Raw genomic sequence first — 18,316 nt, forward strand, 5'->3', positions numbered from 1 at the left:
AGGAACTCCGCTGGTTAGTGTACACAAATAATACATCCTATATGGTTCTATTCACCGATACCCCAGGGAGTGTATAATACAAATAATGCTAATAATGCACCCGACTAATGACGTGATCAAAAGGGTGGGAATATAAGGGTGCCGTCATGTCTCATGAAAAAAACACATTACCAGGTATGTAATACCCGTGTTTTTCCATCATACATGACGGCACCACGAGAGTTACAGAGATTTCTATTCTCTTTTAGGGAGGGATCACTGCTTGTAACACTTCTCCCAAATGTGAGATCAGAGGTAGCAGATAGGTCTAGCCTATAATGTTTAAAAAATGTAGATGGAGAGGACCAAGTGGCCGCCTTACAGATTTGGTCGATGGTAGCATCTGCTCTCCTCCCACGATATCGCCATGGCCCTCGTGGAATGGGCTTTCAGACCCTGTGGAATAACCCTGCCTGCACTACTATACGCTAGAATAATGGCCTCTCTCACCCATCTAGCTATAGTCTGTTTCGAGGCTTTAAGGCCCTTCCTTGACCCTTGGAACGAAACAAATAAAGCCCCCTGTTTCCTCCAGGATTTTGTTCTCTCTAAATACTGCAGGATACATCTCCTGACATCTAGGCAATGGAGTCTCTCCTCTTTCTTGTTACTAGGATTGGGACAGAAAGAGGGTAGGGTTATATCCTGAGCCCTATGGAATCTCGATACCACTTTGGGGAGATATGCCGGATCTAATTATAGTACAACCCTATCGTCCATGATTTGTGTGTAAGGGGGGGTCAGCTGACAATGCGTGTAAATCCCCCACCCTACGGGCCGATGTAAGTGCCACTAACAAAGCTGTTTTTAGTGTTAGTACTTTATCTGAAGTTGTATTTAACGGCTCAAAGGGGCTTTCTGTCAGGGCTGTTAACACTAAATTCAGATCCCATGGTGGAGGAGTAGGGGATGGAACAGAGTCAGCTCTACTACAGGCTCGGATAAACCTCACCACCCACCTATTGCTTGCCAGGTCACAGTTGAATAAAGCTGCTAAGGCTGAAATGTGTACTTTGAGGGTACTAACAGCTAACCCCAGATCTAAGCCCTTTTGCAGGAACTCCAGTATTGCCACTATTGGGACCTACCCTTCCCGTATTGGCCCTGAGCTGGAGAGGAATTTCTTCCATATATCTTGGTCGTTACTGGTTTTCTGCTGCTGAGCAAGGTGGATATTAACCCAGCTGAGAACCCTTCTTTCTCTAGTAACGACCGCTCAAATGCCAGGCTGTCAAATGAAGCCCGGAGTTCTGCGGGTGGTTGAAGGGACCCTGCGTTAGAAGGTCCTGGTCTTCCGGGAGAACCCACGGGTCCGTCACTGACATCACTCTCAGCCAGTAAAACCATGGTCTTTTCGGCCAGAAGGGAGCTATCACAATTACCCTGGCCTTGTCCTCCCTGATCTTCCTCAGAACTGCTGGAACTAGACATATCGGTGGGAATGCATACAGGAGTCCTGACGTCCATTCTATACTGAAGGCATCTACTGCCAATGGACTGTCTGCTGGATTCAGGGAGCAGAATCTTTGAACTTTCTTGTTGGCTTTTGAGGCAAAGAGGTCTACCCTGGGTCTTCCCCACATGTGTACTATCTGTTGAAAAACTGACTTTTTTAGGGACCATTCCCCTTGCCTCAAGTGGTTCCTGCTTAAAAAGTCTGCCTTTATATTGTCCACACCTCGAATATGCAGGGCCGATAATGACAGGAAATGCCTTTCGGCTAGAGACATGAGTCTTCTGGTTATGTGCATCAGTGACCAAGAACGGGTGCCCCCCCTGGTGGTTCACGTATGCGACCGCTGTCCGGTTGTCCGATAGGACCCTCACATGATGCCCTGTCACGTGTGGAAGTAATCTCTCTAGCGCCTTTTCTATTGCTAAGAGTTCCCACTCGTTTGAGGATAGATTTTCCTCCTCTTGAGCCCAGGGATCTTGGACCCACAGTGTGTCTGAGTCAGCTTCCCACCCCCATGGACTGGCGTCCATTGTGATCACTTTGGAGGCTGTGTATGTCCAGGGGACTCCTCTCGGAGATGACTATCTGTAACCACCATCTGAGAGATTGGAGCACAGAGAGTGGGAGAGTGAGCTTCTGCTCTAGCTGCCCCTGAAGTTCCAGGTCGTTCTGCAGCACACACACCATTGCAGTTCTCTTGCATGGAACTGGGCCCATTTTACTGCCGGTATGCAGGAGGTTAGGGACCCCAATACTGACATGGCCCTTCTCAAAGTCATCTCTGGTTTTGTTAATGTTGTTATAATCATCTGCTTGATTTTTTCCTCTTTTTCTTCTGGGAGGCGACATACCTGTGCCACGGAGTCTACCGTTATCCCCAGGAAATTCTGGACCATTGCTGGCTCTAGTTTGGATTTCTTGAGGTTTAGTTGCCATCCCAGTGTCTGTAGAGTGTCCATCACTATCCTGACCTGCTCCTGACAGTGAGAAAAGTTCTTCCCTACAATCAGGAAGTCGTCCAGGTAGGGTATTATCAGTGTCATTTTCTCTGAGATGTGCTGTGACCTCTGCAATCAGCTTTGTAAATACCCGTGGGGCTGTTGCTATCCCAAAGGGCAGAGCCCTGTACTGAAAGTGACGCAACTGGGACCCCATCTGAACTGCCACTCTGAGAAACTGACAACCTTGTTGTCTGATTGGGACGTGATAATAAGCGTCCTTGAGGTCGAGGACGGACATGTAACACTGGGGATAAAGAAGCTTCACCGCTGATTTTATGGTTTCCATCTTGAATGATGGTATTAGAAGAAATTTGTTGAGGCCTTTTAAATTTATTATTGTCCTCCAGGAATTGTCTGGTTTTTTTATGCGAAAAAGAGGGGAATAAAATCCTTCCCTCCTTTCCTCTATAGGAACCTCTTCCAAGACGTGCTTGTCTAGGAGTGATGTTACTTCCCCCTCCAGACTGTCTTGTTTCTCTTGGGAGGACTGTACCGGAGTCTGCATATCTCTTTTTGGAGGCCAGTGGTGGAATTTTAGTTTTAGGCCTGATCCTACGATCTGCCGGATCCATATGCTGGATGAGATCCTCTCCCAGGCTGGAAGGAAGTGAGAGCCTCCCTCCCACCTGAGAAGGACCGTCACTGGGAGGGTTTCTTGGTGTCTCTGGGGGACTTGCCAAAATAGAAGCCCTTTCCTCCCCTGGGTCGCTTGTGCAGGTTGCTCCTGTCTCGGTCTCTATACTGCTGTCTTCGGAATTTTTGGCCTTTCCGAAAGGAGCGACGAAAGGGCTGAAATGGCTGTTTCGGAAAGTTTTTCTTTTTGTCCCTGGCTTTCTCTAATACCTCGTCTAATGCCGGTCCGAACAGGAAGTTCCCCTCACAAGGCAAAGAGCAAAGCTTCATCTTTGCCTGTGTATCTCCTGGCCAGCATTTAAGCCATACGGCACGGCGTCCTGTGTTGGCTAAAGCTGCTGATTTTGCTGCCAGTCTAGCCGAGTCTGCTGATGCTTCAGCTAGAAACACTGCCGCTGCTCTCATGGTTGGTATTGCCTCTAGGACAGTCTCTCTGGGAACTTTTTGCTCTACCTGTTCCTCCAGGTTGTCTATCCAGACTTTTAAGGATCTGACTGACTACACAAGTGGCCACGATAGCTGGCATTAGTGCTGCCGAGGCTTCCCATGCCGTTTTCAGGGAACTATCCACTTTCCTGTCCAGAGGTTCTTTTAGAGAACCTAGGTCCTCGAATGGCAGGGAGGATTTCCTGGCAACCTTTGAGACTGCCACATCAATCTTTGGGGCTCTATCCCAAGATGAGGACGCCTCCTCCTCAAATGGATACCTTCTTTTTAGGGAGGTGGTTATCTGGGACTTTATCTCCGGTTTTTGCCATTCCCTTTTAATCAGTTCTTGTAATTGTTCATTAATAGGGAATGACATCCGTTTTCTCTTCTGTAGACCACTGAACATAAGTTCCTGGGCTGTCTTTTTAGTCTTCCCATCTACCAGCTCCATCATGGTAGAGCGAACGGCTTTTATAAGCCTATCCGTAGCCTCTGCTGGAAATGCATCCTCCTCCTCTGAGCTACTATCTGAGCAGCGAGCTGTATCTGGAGTCCCCCTCCGACTCCGAGGAATCTCTTTGGGATGCTACTGAGGGGCTGGATCTGTCCCTAGATCTGGCATCTGTGTCGGCTGTCTGTAATGCTTTTACGGACTTAGAGACCTCGGACTGGATCAGAGATCTTAGGCTGTCCGTAAAGGAGGTTGTTTCCTCCGCCACCGTCCTATTGATACACTCCTGACAGAGTCTTTTATCCCAAGATGTCTTTAAAGGCTTTTTACATAAGGGACACTCCTTATTTTTAGTTTTTCCCTTATATTTTTTGGGGACCTCCTATACTCCACCCCGCAATGTATGTAAGAAAAGAGGGGAAGAGACGGAGATAAGAGAAGAGAACAGACATTAGCGTGCTGGACTTTCTCGCAGTTCACTCACCACTCGGACGCTTTCAAAGTACGGGTACCGGATCCGGAGTTTGGCTGGTTTTCTCCGTGTCTCCCAATGAGACTAGGGACCCCTCCTTGGTATGGCGATCCGTCCGTACGCTGTCCGAGCGGCTTCTGCTTCTGCCACGGCAGGACTGGCTCTTTTCACTTGAGTGAGACCGCCTTTCCTGCATCTCTTGCTGTGGCATCAAATGCTCTGGTGAAAAGCTCTCCATCATACACACTACCATGTAACAAGAGTAGTCACCTTCAACCTGGCCTGGTTTAGGGACACAGGGCAGCACTTCTGGCTCGTTTAAATAGATTCACCTCTTTTTTTTTTAATGAATCACCTGGTTGATCCTGCTATTATTGGTCGCTTCATTAATCATGATTGATTACCTGGCTGATTGTGCCTGCACCACTTCCGGTGCATGTGATGCAACTACCTGGTTGATCCTGCGCCTGTCAGCTGTCAGCGTGACCCTGCGCTATATACTTATGCCTAAGCGCGCACCTGGCAACCACTTCCGGTGCGCGCTTTTTAATCCACCATTTACCTGGTTGATCCTGCCTCTGCCAGAGCACTGCATGTGCACCCGGACCTTACTTCCGGTGCGCGCTGCTGTTGTTCCAGGCGCGCATCCGGTCACCACTTCCGGTACGCGCCGCCTCTTTCGGTCCCCCTTCCCCTTAGCTCCTGTGTAACGTTCCGAGTGCTGCCGCTGGGTATCGTGCGCCTGCGCGTACCCACCATTTCCGGCACCCGACGCCGGCTGAGAAGGAGCTCACAGCGCCGGGAATTCCAGACCACGGACTCCAGGAGGCAGCGCCGCACACTCACCTCCAACGCCAGATGTCCCCTTAGTGCTCCGGACACCGCTCCATACCTGCTCTGCCGCACTCACCTCCATGTAGTATCAGGTACTGTCAGGGAGGAGGGGGGAGACCTGCTCTTCACGCTCGACAGGGAGGGCCCCAAAACCCTCCGAGGAGCTTACCTAGCCCGGGCACCGATGTGCCTCACGGGCTGCATGGCCACCTTTGGTCAACAGGTGACCCCCGTGGACAGCAGGATTTCTAACTCGACAGGAAGGGGGGGGGGGGGGGGGGGGGGGAGTTGGAAGCGCCTTCTGCGGCCCCCGTGGAGAATCTTCACCCGGGCGTTCGCCTCACGGGCTGTGGCCATGCTTCGCTCAGGGGGGGCATGGTATACATGGCCCCCGAGGCGACTACCAGTACCTGGTGACTGGTGCAACAGACCAGCGCCTGCCCAAATCCACCCGACCCTGGCATCATCTTCTGTCTTCATCAGAAGTCTTCCATCTTTAGGGTTCCCCATCAAGGACAGGAAACCAACTGATGTGGAGAGAGGAGCCGCCCCTTTTATCTTGAAGGTTTCCTGTCCTTGATGGGCGGATCCCCTCTCGTGGTGCAGTCATGTATGATGGAAAAATTAGCATCTAACTCATGGGATTTTTTTTTCACTCCCAGATCAGTAGTATGTCATGTAAGGGTATGTGCACACGTTGAGGATTTCTGTGCGGATTTTTCTGCTTCGTTTTTGAAAAATCCGCAGGTAAAACGCACTGCGTTTTACCTGCGGATTTCCAGCGTTTGTGCGGATTTCACCTGCGTATTAACACCTGTGTATTCCTATTGAGGTGCACGTGTAAAACACTGCGGAATCCGCACAAAGAATTGACATGCTGAGGAAAATAAACCGCAGAGTTTCTGCACGGTCTTTTCCGCAGCATGTGCACTGCGGATTTTGTTTTCCATATGTTTACATGGTACTGTAAACTGGATGGAAATCTGCTGCGAATCCGCAGGGCCAAATCCGCTGTGGATCCACAGGCAAATCCTCAACATGTGCACATACCCTTATAGTATGAACTCCGCAATTAAGGGCCAAGTCTTAATACAGACCATGGGCATAGGCACGATGCACAAAGCCAGAGACCCTGCGAGGCACAGGCTAGGGCCACGCTTGAAGGTGCGAGACACGAGACCAAACTCAGACTTGCATTTAAGAGACTAATTCCTCTGAATTCAAGATAAACCTTTACTTTGAGTGGTACATCTCAATTGTATGACTAGACCCACCTGAAGAAGCCAATTAACGAGATGCTGCTGGAGGGCAGTCATCACAGAGATACCGTAATATGCTGTATTAACACCATGCGTCCTACTACGGATGGAGTAGACAGACGGATACTGGAACGGCAGATAACACTGAAAACATCTGAGTGTTGTTCGTCCACAAAATGAAGACAAACATGCTCGGCATAAGTTAAACTCTGAAGCTCAATTGTGAGGCCCTGTGCAGGCATGACGTGGCAAACTGAATTCAAATCATGAGAAGTAGGCCAGACACGTGACCTAACTTTAGCCTAGAGATCCAAGGCCTGACATCTGTACCCGACACCAAGCTTCAGAAGATGAGGCCATGGGCCCAGCTTTAGCATAAAGGCACGAGGCTAGTATGAGCCCAGAGGACTAGATATATGAGACATTTACACAGTGCACTTACCTGTGTTGCCTCCACACCATCCCCTAACTTCACCCCTTCCTTCTTCATAACCATCGCCTCCAGATACCATTAGAACAGGAGGGACTGGTAATGCTGAGAGCCCACCATGGAGGGAAGCGGTGTCACAACCTGGAACACTGCATCAGTTCAGAAGATACAACTCTTGATGGCTGAGGGACCTCTACTCATAGGTGTTGGCCCAGGGACTGCTTGGCAAGGACGGGAAATACGTGAACCCTCCTCCAATGCCCCGCAAGTCCGTGCAATTAAGCTCCACAGGATACATCATCTTCACTCTAGCTCTGATGCGTCTATCCCCTGTAGGGACAGGAATAACACTGGAGGGTGGAAGTGGGAGAGGTCTTTTAACCTCTCCGTGATACTGTCCCATAGGTCTTGGAAGGACTACCTCCTGGTGTGCATTCAGGAGGAACGTACTGGAAAAACATCTAAAGCATTGCAGTGTACTGAAACCCAACCCAACCCCAAAGCATGGTGATAAACAATAACTGCAGTCACCCTCTTTCTTGGTGTCCTTCTTGCTACAGTTGTTGACTCTTTAGAAACAGCCTGCAGTCGACCACCTTTTTCAGACTCCAACACCTTTGGAAGCTCAGAAAAGGAATCACTGGAAATGTTCTGGTCAAGGGTTAAATAAATATGTAGGTGAGAAACTTCCTAAAGTACACTATATACTACAAAGGAAAAAACAAAACAAAGAACAAGCAAAATACAATGTGGTGAGCTCTACCACCAAATCCCATCATTCAGAAACAGCAAGTCAGTGAAAGAGATAATAGTGAAAAGTAGCTCAGAAGAAAAAAAATAAAAATACTTGTGCAAAGTGCAAACATTGAGTGGAAATAAGTCAGAAAAGAAATATCTTTACAATTAGATTGATGGATAATTCCTCAATCTCAGGGAGAAAATCCTTCGGAGGCAGCCTGCTACTTCGTTTGACATTTAGTTCTGACAAGACTTCCGTATCTTCAGCTATCTACATTCAAAAAAGCCAAAAACACAAATACCTGTACATTCTTAGGAATAAAATTGCATTGAATATACAATCTACAACTCATTTAAGCTCACCAATTGTCCACTGTCGACTAATATATTCATAAGTTACCTCTATAGTAAGGGTGTCAAAGTAAGTCTCAAAATGCAAACTAGCTTCTTTCCACCCCACAAATCGATTGTTCTGGTCAGAGTTGAGGTGAAGAAAATTCACATGTATGCTTTCCCACATTGAGAAATGTGCATGGTACTCTGGTAATAAGATGGTGATGGTCTTTGCAGCTTTTCTTCTAGCTTGTGCACAACAGGTTGTCAGCAAAGGATCAGTTATATGCATAAGACTGGTTTCACACGTCCTGATTAGGGTAGATCAAATAGCTCCAGATAAGTGCTTATCCAAATAGCTGCCTCTGTTACCTGGAGTGCTCCCCATAATCAGCTGTTTGGCGCCGCAGCGGCATGTGTGACAGCCACAACACATGCATGGAGAGCCTGTTTGTTGGACTATCCATGCATGTGTTGTAACTGTCACACAGTTGGGACACATGCAGCTGCGGTGCCAAACAGCTGCTTATCAGGAGGGCTCCAGGTAACCGATGCAGCTATTCAGATAAGCACTTATCCTGAAGCCATTCGATCAACTTAAGTCCTGGTATTTCCAGTACCAGAAAAACTAGTACCGGAGATCACAGCATCTGTGTGTGCAATACTTGTGGCAACTATGTGCTGCATCAGTACCACACGTACCGGCGCCTGAGATGCAGCGGTACAGTGACCATCATTCTCCCCTGCTCTGCCGACGATCAGCGCAAGCAGGGAAGAATGACGAGTTATATTCAACTGCAAATTGTCTCTTCAGAGAGAAAAGGACTAGAACTCTAGAGCCACCTACAGGAAGTGGCAATCCTAAAAGTCAATGCCGACCCTTTAACGAGCCTTGTCACATGATTTGGGATAAAAGCCAAAACCAGAAAGTAAGTTTGCAAATTGAGATTCTGGTTTTGGCTTTTATCCTAAGTCATGTGATAAGGGCTTGTTAAAAGGCCGACTGACATTTAGGATTGCCACTTCCTATAGGTGGCACTAGAGTTCTATTCCTCTTCCTCTTTGAAGAGACAATTTGCATATTTCCTTGAGGATCATTGCAGCTCCTCATCATGGCATGCTTGACCGATCACTCTCTGTAAGGAGAAACATTATCCCTTATATTCAACTGATAACAGCAGGCAGCAGCTGATGGGACTATTAAGGTACCTTCACACGAAACGACTTTGTAACGATATCGCTAGCGATCCGTGACGTTGCAGCGTCCTCGCTAGCGATATCGTTTAGTTTGACACGCAGCAGCGATCAGGATCCTGCTGTGATGTCGCTGGTCGCTGAATAAAGTCCAGAACTTTATTTGGTCGTCCGATCGCTGTGTATCGTTGTGTTTGAAAGCAAAAGCAACGATACCAGCGATGTTTTACACTGGTAACCAGGGTAAACATCGGGTTACCAAGCGCAGGGCCGCGCTTAGTAACCCGATGTTTACCCTGGTTACCAGCGTAAAAGTAAAAAAAAACAAACAGTACACACTCACCTGCGCGTCCCCCAGCATCTGCTTCCTGACACTTACTGAGCGCAGGCCCTAAAGTGAAAGTGAAAGCACAGCGGTGACGTCACCGCTGTGCTGTTAGGGCCGGAGCTCAGTCAATGTCAGGAAGCAGACGCTGGGGGACGCGCAGGTGAGTATGTACTGTTTGTTTTTTTTTACTTTTACGCTGGTAACCAGGGTAAACATCGGGTTACTAAGCGCGGCCCTGCGCTTAGCAACCCGATGTTTACCCTGGTTACCCGGGGACCTCGGCATCGTTGGTCGCTGGAGAGCGGTCTGTGTGACAGCTCCCCAGCGATCAAACAGCGACGCTGCAGCGATCGGCATCGTTGTCGCTATCGCTGCAGCGTCGCTTCGTGTGAAGTACCTTTACTCCCATCATTCTCCACCTGCTTTCATTAATAACAGTGAGAGCAACCGCTTCCTGAGATGGCTTCACCCCCCCCCCCCCCCCCCGTGGCTACGATCGCTCTGATTGGCTGTTGAAAGTGAAACAGCCAATCAGAGCGCCTATGAAAATGGTGAAATATTACAATCCAGCCATGGCCGATGCTGCAATATCATCGGCCATGGCTGGAAAACCTAATCTGCCCCCCCCCCCCCCCACCGATCGCCTCCCCAGTCCTCCTTTCTGCCCCGTACTGTGGTCCGCTCCCCTTCGTCCTCCTGTCCGCTCCCCCGTCCTCCTGTCCGCTCCCCCCGTGCTTCGATCCACCACCCCCCCGTGCTCCGATCTTCCCCCTCATACTTACCGAGCCTCGCGGTGTTTGTCCGTCTTCTTCATGGGCGCCGCCATCTTCTAAAATGGCGGGCGCATGCGCAGTGCGCCCGTCGAATCTGCCTGCCGGTAGATTCGTTCCAGGTACATTTTGATCACTGTGATAAAACCTATCACAGTGATCAAAATAAAAAAAAAATAGTAAATGAACCCCCCCCTTTATTACCCCCATAGGTAGGGACAATAATAAAAATAAAGAAAATATATATATATATTTTTTTTCTTCCCCCACTAGGGTTAGGGTTAGAATTAGGGTTAGATTAGACTATGTGCACATATGGTGCGGATTTGGCTGTGGATCCGCAGCGGATTGGCCGCTGCGGATTCGTAGCAGTTTTCCATCAGGTTTACAGTACCATGTAAACCTACTGAAAACCAAATCCGCTGTGCCCAAGGTGCGGAAAATACCGCGTGGAAACGCTGTGTTGTATTTTCCGCAGCATGTCAATTCTTTGTGCGGATTCCGTTTTACACCTGCTCCTCAATAGGAATCCGCAGGTGAAATCCGCACAAAAAAACACTGGAAATCCGCGGTAAATGCGCAGGTAAAACGCAGTGCCTTTTACCTGCGGATTTTTCAAAAATGGTGCGGAAAAATCTCACACGAATCCGCAATGTGGGCACATAGGGTTAGGGTTGGAATTAGGGCTAGGGTTGGAAATAGGGTTAAGATTAGGCTTGTGGTTAGGGGTGTGTTGGGGTTAGGGTTGGGATTAGGGGTGTGTTGGGTTAGGGGTGTGTTGGGGATAGTGTTATATCTAGAGTTGGGATTAGGGTTTGGGGTGTGTTGGGGTTAGTGTTGGAGTTAGAATTGAGGGGCTTCCACTGTTTAGGCACATCAGGGGTCTCCAAACGCAACATGGCGCCACCATTGATTCCAGACAATCTTGCGTTCAAAAAGTCAAATGGTGCTCCCTCCCTTCCGAGCCCCGCCGTGCGCCCAAACAGTGGTTTACCCCCACATATGGGGTACCAGCATACTCAGGACAAACTGGGCAACAATTATTGAGGTCCAATTTCTCCTGTTACCCTTGCGAAAATAAAAAATTGCTTGCTAAAACATAATTTTAGAGGAATGAAAATTTTTTTTATTTTCACGGCTCTGCGTTATAAACTTCTGTGAAGCACTTGGGGGTTCAAAGTGCTCACCACACATCTAGATTAGTTCCTTGGGAGGTCTAGTTTCCAAAATGGTGTCACTTGTAGGGGAGCTCTAATGTTTAGGCACACAGGGGCTCTCCAAACGCGACATGGTGTCCACTAATGATTGGAGCTAATTTTCTATTCAAAAAGCCAAAAGGCGTGCCTTCCCTTCCGAGCCCTGCCGTGCGCCCAAACAGTGGTTTACCCCCACATATGGGGTATCATCGTACTCAGGACAAACTGGACAACAACATTTGGGGTCCAATTTCTCCTGTTACCCTTGGGAAAATAAAAAATTCCGGGCTAAAAATCATTTTTGAGGAAAGAAAAATTATGTTTTTTATTTTCACGGCTCTGCGTTATAAACTTCTGTGAAGCACCTGGGGGTTTAAAGTGCTCACTATGCATCTAGACAAGTTCCTTGGGGGGTCTAGTTTCCAAAATGGGTCACTTGTAGGGGAGCTCCAATGTTTAGGCACACAGGGGCTCTCCAAACATGACATGGTGTCAGCTAACGATGGAGATATTTTTCATTCAAAAAGTCAAATGGTGCTCCTTCCCTTCCGAGCCTTACCATGTGCCCAAACAGTGGTTTACCCCACATGTGAGGTATGGGTGTACTCAGGAGAAATTGCCCAACAAATTTTAGGATCCATTTTATCCTGTTGCCCATGTGAAAATGAAAAAAAAGAGGCGAAAATTTTTTTGTGAAAAAAAAAAAAAAGTACTTTTTCATTTTTACGGATCAATTTGTGAAGCACCTGGGCGTTTAAAGTCCTCACTATGCTTCTAGATAAGTTCCTTGGGGGGTCTAGTTTCCAAAATGGGATCACTTGTGGGGGGCACACGGGGGCTCTCCAAACGCGACATGGTGTCCGCTAAAGATTGGAGCCAATTTTTCATTCAAAAAGTCAAATGGCGCTCCTTCCCTTACGAGCCCTGCGCCCAAACAGTGGTTTACCCCCACATATGAGGTATCAGCGTACTCAGGACAAATTGGACAACAACTTTCGTGGTCCAGTTTCTCCTTTTACACTTGGGAAAATAAAAAAATTGTTGCCAAGATCATTTTTGTGACTAAAAAGTTAAAAGTTCATTTTTTCCTTCCATGTTGCTTCTGCTGCTGTGAAACACCTGAAGGGTTAATAAACTTCTTGAATGTGGTTTTGAGCACCTTGAGGGGTGCAGTTTTTAGAATGGTGTCACTTTTGGGTATTTTCAGCCATATAGAACCCTCAAAATGACTTCAAATGTGAGGTGGTCCCTAAAAAAAAAAGGTTTTGTAAATTTTGTTGTAAAAATGAGAAATCACTGGTCAAATTTTAACCCTTATAACTTCCTAGCAAAAAAAAATGTTTCCAAAATTGTGCTGATGTAAAGTAGACATGTGGGAAATGTTATTTATTAACTATTTTGTGTCACATAACTGGTTTAACAGAATAAAAATTCAAAATGTGAAAATTGCGAAATATTCAAAATTTTCGCCAAATTTCCGTTTTTTTTCACAAATAAACTCAAATTATCTACCTAAATTTACCACTAACATGAAGCCCAATATGTCACGAAAAAACAATCTCAGAACCGCTAGGATCCGTTGAAGCGTTCCTGAGTTATTACCTCATAAAGGGACACTGGTCAGAATTGCAAAAAACGTCCAGGTCATTAAGGTCAAAATAGGCTGGGTCATGAAGGGGTTAAATAAGACATCAAAGATCTGTGGTGAACTCTGACTTTTTCTCATGGTGCTGAGGTCATCACAGTTCAGCCTGACTGGGAACACAGCCTCAGTGACCCAAGGTAACCTCGTTGAGGTCACTGCTGCTCACTGATGCTGCGCTCACAGCAGCTCATTCATCACTGGTTCTCAGCCTGGACAGTCGCATCTTGGTACAGTCCAGGTTCAAAACTATTTATCCCCCGGACATGGATTACAGCGTGGGACAGAACATCGGACAGGTGAGGAATATTGTTTTTTTATTTTTGTTTTATTACAGGAGACTTGGGTTTTAATGGAATGGGTGTTAGGCGAGTACAACGGTGTTTGCTATTTTTCAATAAAAATGGAAAAGTGTATCTTGTTTTAATTTCAAACTAGCTGAAGAGCCCGACGTTGCCCGGGCATAGTAATTAACGGTTATAACAAATTGTAATGATTATATTGTACATAAAAACATTTCTTATCATATATTCAACACTACAGATTTGCAAGATTACCCAAGTATTGTTAGTATTTTATTTTCAACTCATTCAAGAGCCTTTTGCTAAACATTTTTTGTTTTTTCCTTCCGGTGCAAAGATGAACAGATTTTTGGCAGTTCCAACTCGAACAGGCCACGTAAAGTTGACCATTAGAAAAGCATGGAGATTGCAAATCGATCCCTACTACTACTTTCAAGGACTGTCCCTGAGCCTTGTTAATGGATATTGCAATGCGGAGGAAGTCCTTGTGGTTCCAAGGAGTTGAGGAACTCTATTGGATAGAATAATGCTTGATCAGGGTCTGCTACTGTATCCACTGACTTGTAGGTGGTGCACATACCTGGAAGGAGACTTAAAATATTTGGCCAGTATTTTTACCTCAGTATTTGTAAGCTAAAACTTGGAGTAAAACAATCAGAGGAAAAGTTTATTCGAAACATCTCACCGCTTCTGTATTTTTCTCCCATTCGTGGTTTTGGCTTATACTGACCAAATACTTAAAAGTGTGAATGTGGCCTTATACACAGCGTCCACCTGCAGCACCTCACTCCTATATACAGAGCCTCATACTGCAGCAGCACCTCACTTCTCTCATTTTCATCTCACTCCTCTCCATTTTCACCTCACCCGTGCACAGCAGCTTACCGTTATGAGCACAGAGGTGTAATCACTGAGGCTCCTCCCTTTCCCTCATGCCTCACAGGAAGCAACTCCATTCTAGACACCACGGAGCTAGATGTGGCCTGTGTCTTCCGCGCACTGATACTCTGAAGGCGGCGGCCCTGATTGTAGCTCACAGCGGCTGGGACGTTGCAGCCAGTGAGTTTTGCAGGGGGGCTTTCGAGGAGAATGTGTCTCCGCCCGTGTGCGCCAACAACGTGGGCCATGTGTATACACATATACATACATATAACAGACTTTAGAATTACTGCATGTCTATTTACCACACAACTATAGGATTAGTAACGGAGAGATGCCTTAGGCCACGTTCACACTTATCGTTTTTTCTCGCAGATCCGCGGCGATTTTGATGCTGCGGGTCCGCAGCAGTTTCCATAGCGTTTACATTAACATGTAAACCCTATAGAAACCGCAAACCGCAGTGCACATGCTGCGGGAAAAACCGCGCAGAAACGCAGCGGTTTAAAACCCGCAGCATGTCACTTCTTTGTGCAGAATCGCAGCGATTCTGCACCCATAGGAAAGCATTGAACCGCTTACTTCCCGCATGGGGCTGTGCCCACGATGCGGGAAGTAAGCGGTTAATGTGCGGGTGGTACCCGGGCTGGTGGAGAGGAGAGTCTCCTCCAGGCCCTGGGAAGCATAAATAGTGTAAAAAAAAAAAAAATAAAAAATCATGTTATACTCACCTCTCAGCGCTGCACGCGGCCGCCCGGTCTCAGTTGCTGTGCGAACAGGACCTGCGGTGACGTCGCGGTCACAAGACCGTGATGACGCCGCGGTCACATGACCGTGACGTCACGAAGGTCCTTCTCGGCACAGCATCTTTGGAACCGGAGCGCCGCGTGCAGCGCCGAGGAGATCCGGACATCGGAGGGTGAGTATAACCAATTTTTATTATTTTTAACATTACTATTGATGCTGCATATTGCTGCATATGCAGCATCAATAGTATAGGAGTAATCCCGCAGCGGAAACCGTGGAACAAACCGCGATAAATCTGCAGGGATAACCGCAGCGGTTTTGCCCTGCAGATTTATCAATTCCGCTGAGGGAGAACTCGCAGAGGGACGCCGCAAGGTGTGAACGTGGCCTCATAGACATCTTTTGATTACTATCCCATGGGCTTGATGTCACCCGACAATACAAAGGTGACATGAACCCCACAATATTACCCCACTTGCCACCACTACAGGGCAAGTGGGAAGAGTCGGGCAAAGCGCCAGAACCGGCGTATGTAATAGATGTGCCTTTTCTGGGTGGGTGTACACTGCTATTTTTAGGCTGGGGGTTTAGCCAATATCCATGGCCCCTTACCAGCTGGAGAATACTAGCCCCCAGCTGTCTGATTTAGCAAGCCTGGTAGTCAAAAATGACGGGAGACCCCACGCCGGTTTTTTTTTTTTTTAATTTTTTAAGTATAAAGTCCTTTATTTGAAATAAAAATAAGACTACTCCATTTTTATTTTAAAATAAAAAAACACCGTTAAACTCACCCAAGACCCATTCCATTGAAACCCTTGTCTCTTGTGATAAAACAAAAATAAAACAAACAACAATATTCCTCACTTGTCCGATGTTCTGTCCCACACCTTAATTCATGCCTGGGGATAGTTTCCAACCTGGTCAGTGCCAAGATGCGAGCGCAGCATCAGTGAGCAGTGGTGACCTCATCGAGGTTACCATGGGTCACTGATGCTGCATTCCCAGCCGTGTTGAACTGTGGTAACCTCATCACCGTGAGAAAAAGTCACAGAGTTCGCCACAGATCTTTGAAGTGTCTTATATTTAAATATTTTTTTTTTTTAAAAACAGCATAGGGACCCCTCTGTTCTTGATAACCAGCCTTGCTGACAGCCGAGGGTTGCAGCCCCCAGCAAGTCAGTTTTGCCTGGCTCGTTATCAAAAAATACTGGGGAACCCATGCCAGTTTTTTTTTTTTTTATTATATTTATAGCGCAGGAGGCAGCTGATTAATTCTCCAATCATCCACAGCCTACTCTCACTGTTAGCAGCAGCAGGTGTAGATTGATGGGAGCAATAGCCCCATCAGCTGTCGTTGTTATCAGTTGAATATAACTCATCATTCTCCTCTGCTCGCTGGCAGAGCAGGGGAGACTGATGAAAGCAGTCTTCTGCATCCGGCGCCGGGGAACAGTGCTAACTGTATTGCGGCTTCTCAGGCGCTGCTATGTGTCACACTGATGACATCCCTGTGCAGATGTGCCAGACGTTGTGTGGCCTGTACTGCTGTTAAAAACAGACATGTCAGCATATTTTGCCCACGGACATACGGTCCATGGAAACACACTGACATGTGCACAGACCCATTCACGTGAATGGGTCCAGGTGTGTATTTGCTTCTGGTACGTGTGAAAACTGTCACCACACGTCCTGGACACACTAACGTGTGAAAGAGGCCTAAAGAGGGTTGGCTGTCTATTACTTACAACTTTCTTTGTCTAAGCTGATGTACAGACAAATGAGTGCTATGTTCTAGTTGGAAAAAAAACACACAAAAAAAAACACCTTTAGATGTATTTCTATAAAAGTGATTATCCAGGAGATATGGTTGCCTTGTTCCAAGACCCCCCCCCAAAAAAAAGACAAAAAAACCAAACAGTATCTTGTGTCACAAAACCCAATTAACCTGCATATATGGGGTTAATCTGCAGGTTAATTGTGTTCTAAAGCTGTGCAGTCATTGCACTAAAAGCCTGGCTCCTGGCAGAAAATAAGCCAGCTGTCAGTCAGTGTATGGTTAAGGTCGTTGAGCACTGTGTACTAAGCTGTGACTGAAGACGCGCCAGCATGACTGAAAGCTGCCAGCAGGTTTACAGTTAAAAGGGGTACTCCCAGCTCCAAAATCCTATCTCAATAAGTAGGTTTAATATTAGCAAATACCTCCAATTATAAATGAAGTAGTTTTTCTGATATGTCTTTCCTCATGTGCAGACACTGCAGGGCCTTAGGTATCCATGGTTACAACCACTGCTAGTGACCGCTAGCTGCTACGGTCGTAACCTTGAATACCCAAGGTCCTGCAATGCACTGCTCATGAGGAAGACATAGCAAGTTAGAAAAACTACTACTTTTCTGATTGGAGGAATTTGCTAATATCATTATACCTACTACATATTGGGATAGGAATACCCCTTTAACTTCCTTCAGGCAACCGGGCTTTCAGTGCAGTGGCCACAAATTTAGAGCGTTATTCAATTCCAGATTAACCCCACAATTTTAACATGACAGATTCCCTTTAATGCACTCAAATTTTTAACATTTGGACAAGGCACCTCCAACACTGTATACTGAAAGAAAAAACAAATAAAACTTGCAAAACCTATTCATGTAAGAACCACCTTTAACACATACCTCATTTTGCTCCAGTCTTTTGGACCGAGAGGTTACTTGAGCCTTTTGTTTACTTCTTATTGGCTCTCTAGGCTCAAAAGTCTGGTCTGTCCTGGGTTCTATAAATAGAGTAAGAATAATGAAAAAAAAGTGTTTATAAAACACAGTGGTAACTGGAGCAATCATAATGAAATACACTCTTTATAATGCAAGAAAGTGTATTTCCCTACAGAGTGACGTATATTCCAGTTTATCACAAACAAATTTTTTTATGCTCATCAAGTAAGTCTACAGCAACTCATATTTCCACAGCATATCCTAATAGTATGCTATAAATGTACAATGTATGAAAACAGCTTGGGGTATATATGTACACATACATTGTAAAACAAAAAAGGAATATTTTTTTTTTTACTTTTCATACACATGCAACTATATACATTGATGTATTTATAGTAAAGGAGAATGCAAATTCCACTCACTAGCAGTGTGGCCACAAACCACAGATCAAATGAAGAGGGTATAGCATTCTGA

General features: G+C 46.5%; 1 protein-coding gene across 4 annotated transcripts in view; it reads right to left on the reverse strand.

Annotated features, from left to right (window-relative positions):
* TMPO (thymopoietin) overlaps positions 1-18,316 on the reverse strand; it is a 33,772-nt gene that overhangs the window by 4,609 nt on the left and 10,847 nt on the right. For 2 of the 4 annotated variants that reach the window (XM_077265513.1, XM_077265510.1), the window contains exons 4-6: positions 17,804-17,901; positions 7,906-8,013; positions 7,536-7,655 (exon numbers count right to left, since the gene is read on the reverse strand). In XM_077265513.1, the coding sequence (XP_077121628.1) occupies positions 7,536-7,655; positions 7,906-8,013; positions 17,804-17,901 (326 nt within the window). The remainder of the gene's footprint in view (positions 1-7,535; positions 7,656-7,905; positions 8,014-17,803; positions 17,902-18,316) is intronic. The other 2 variants (XM_077265511.1, XM_077265514.1) reach the window with 1 other exon arrangement.

This window comes from Ranitomeya variabilis, chromosome 5 (genome assembly GCF_051348905.1).
Source record: "Ranitomeya variabilis isolate aRanVar5 chromosome 5, aRanVar5.hap1, whole genome shotgun sequence".
Taxonomy (NCBI): domain Eukaryota; kingdom Metazoa; phylum Chordata; class Amphibia; order Anura; family Dendrobatidae; genus Ranitomeya; species Ranitomeya variabilis.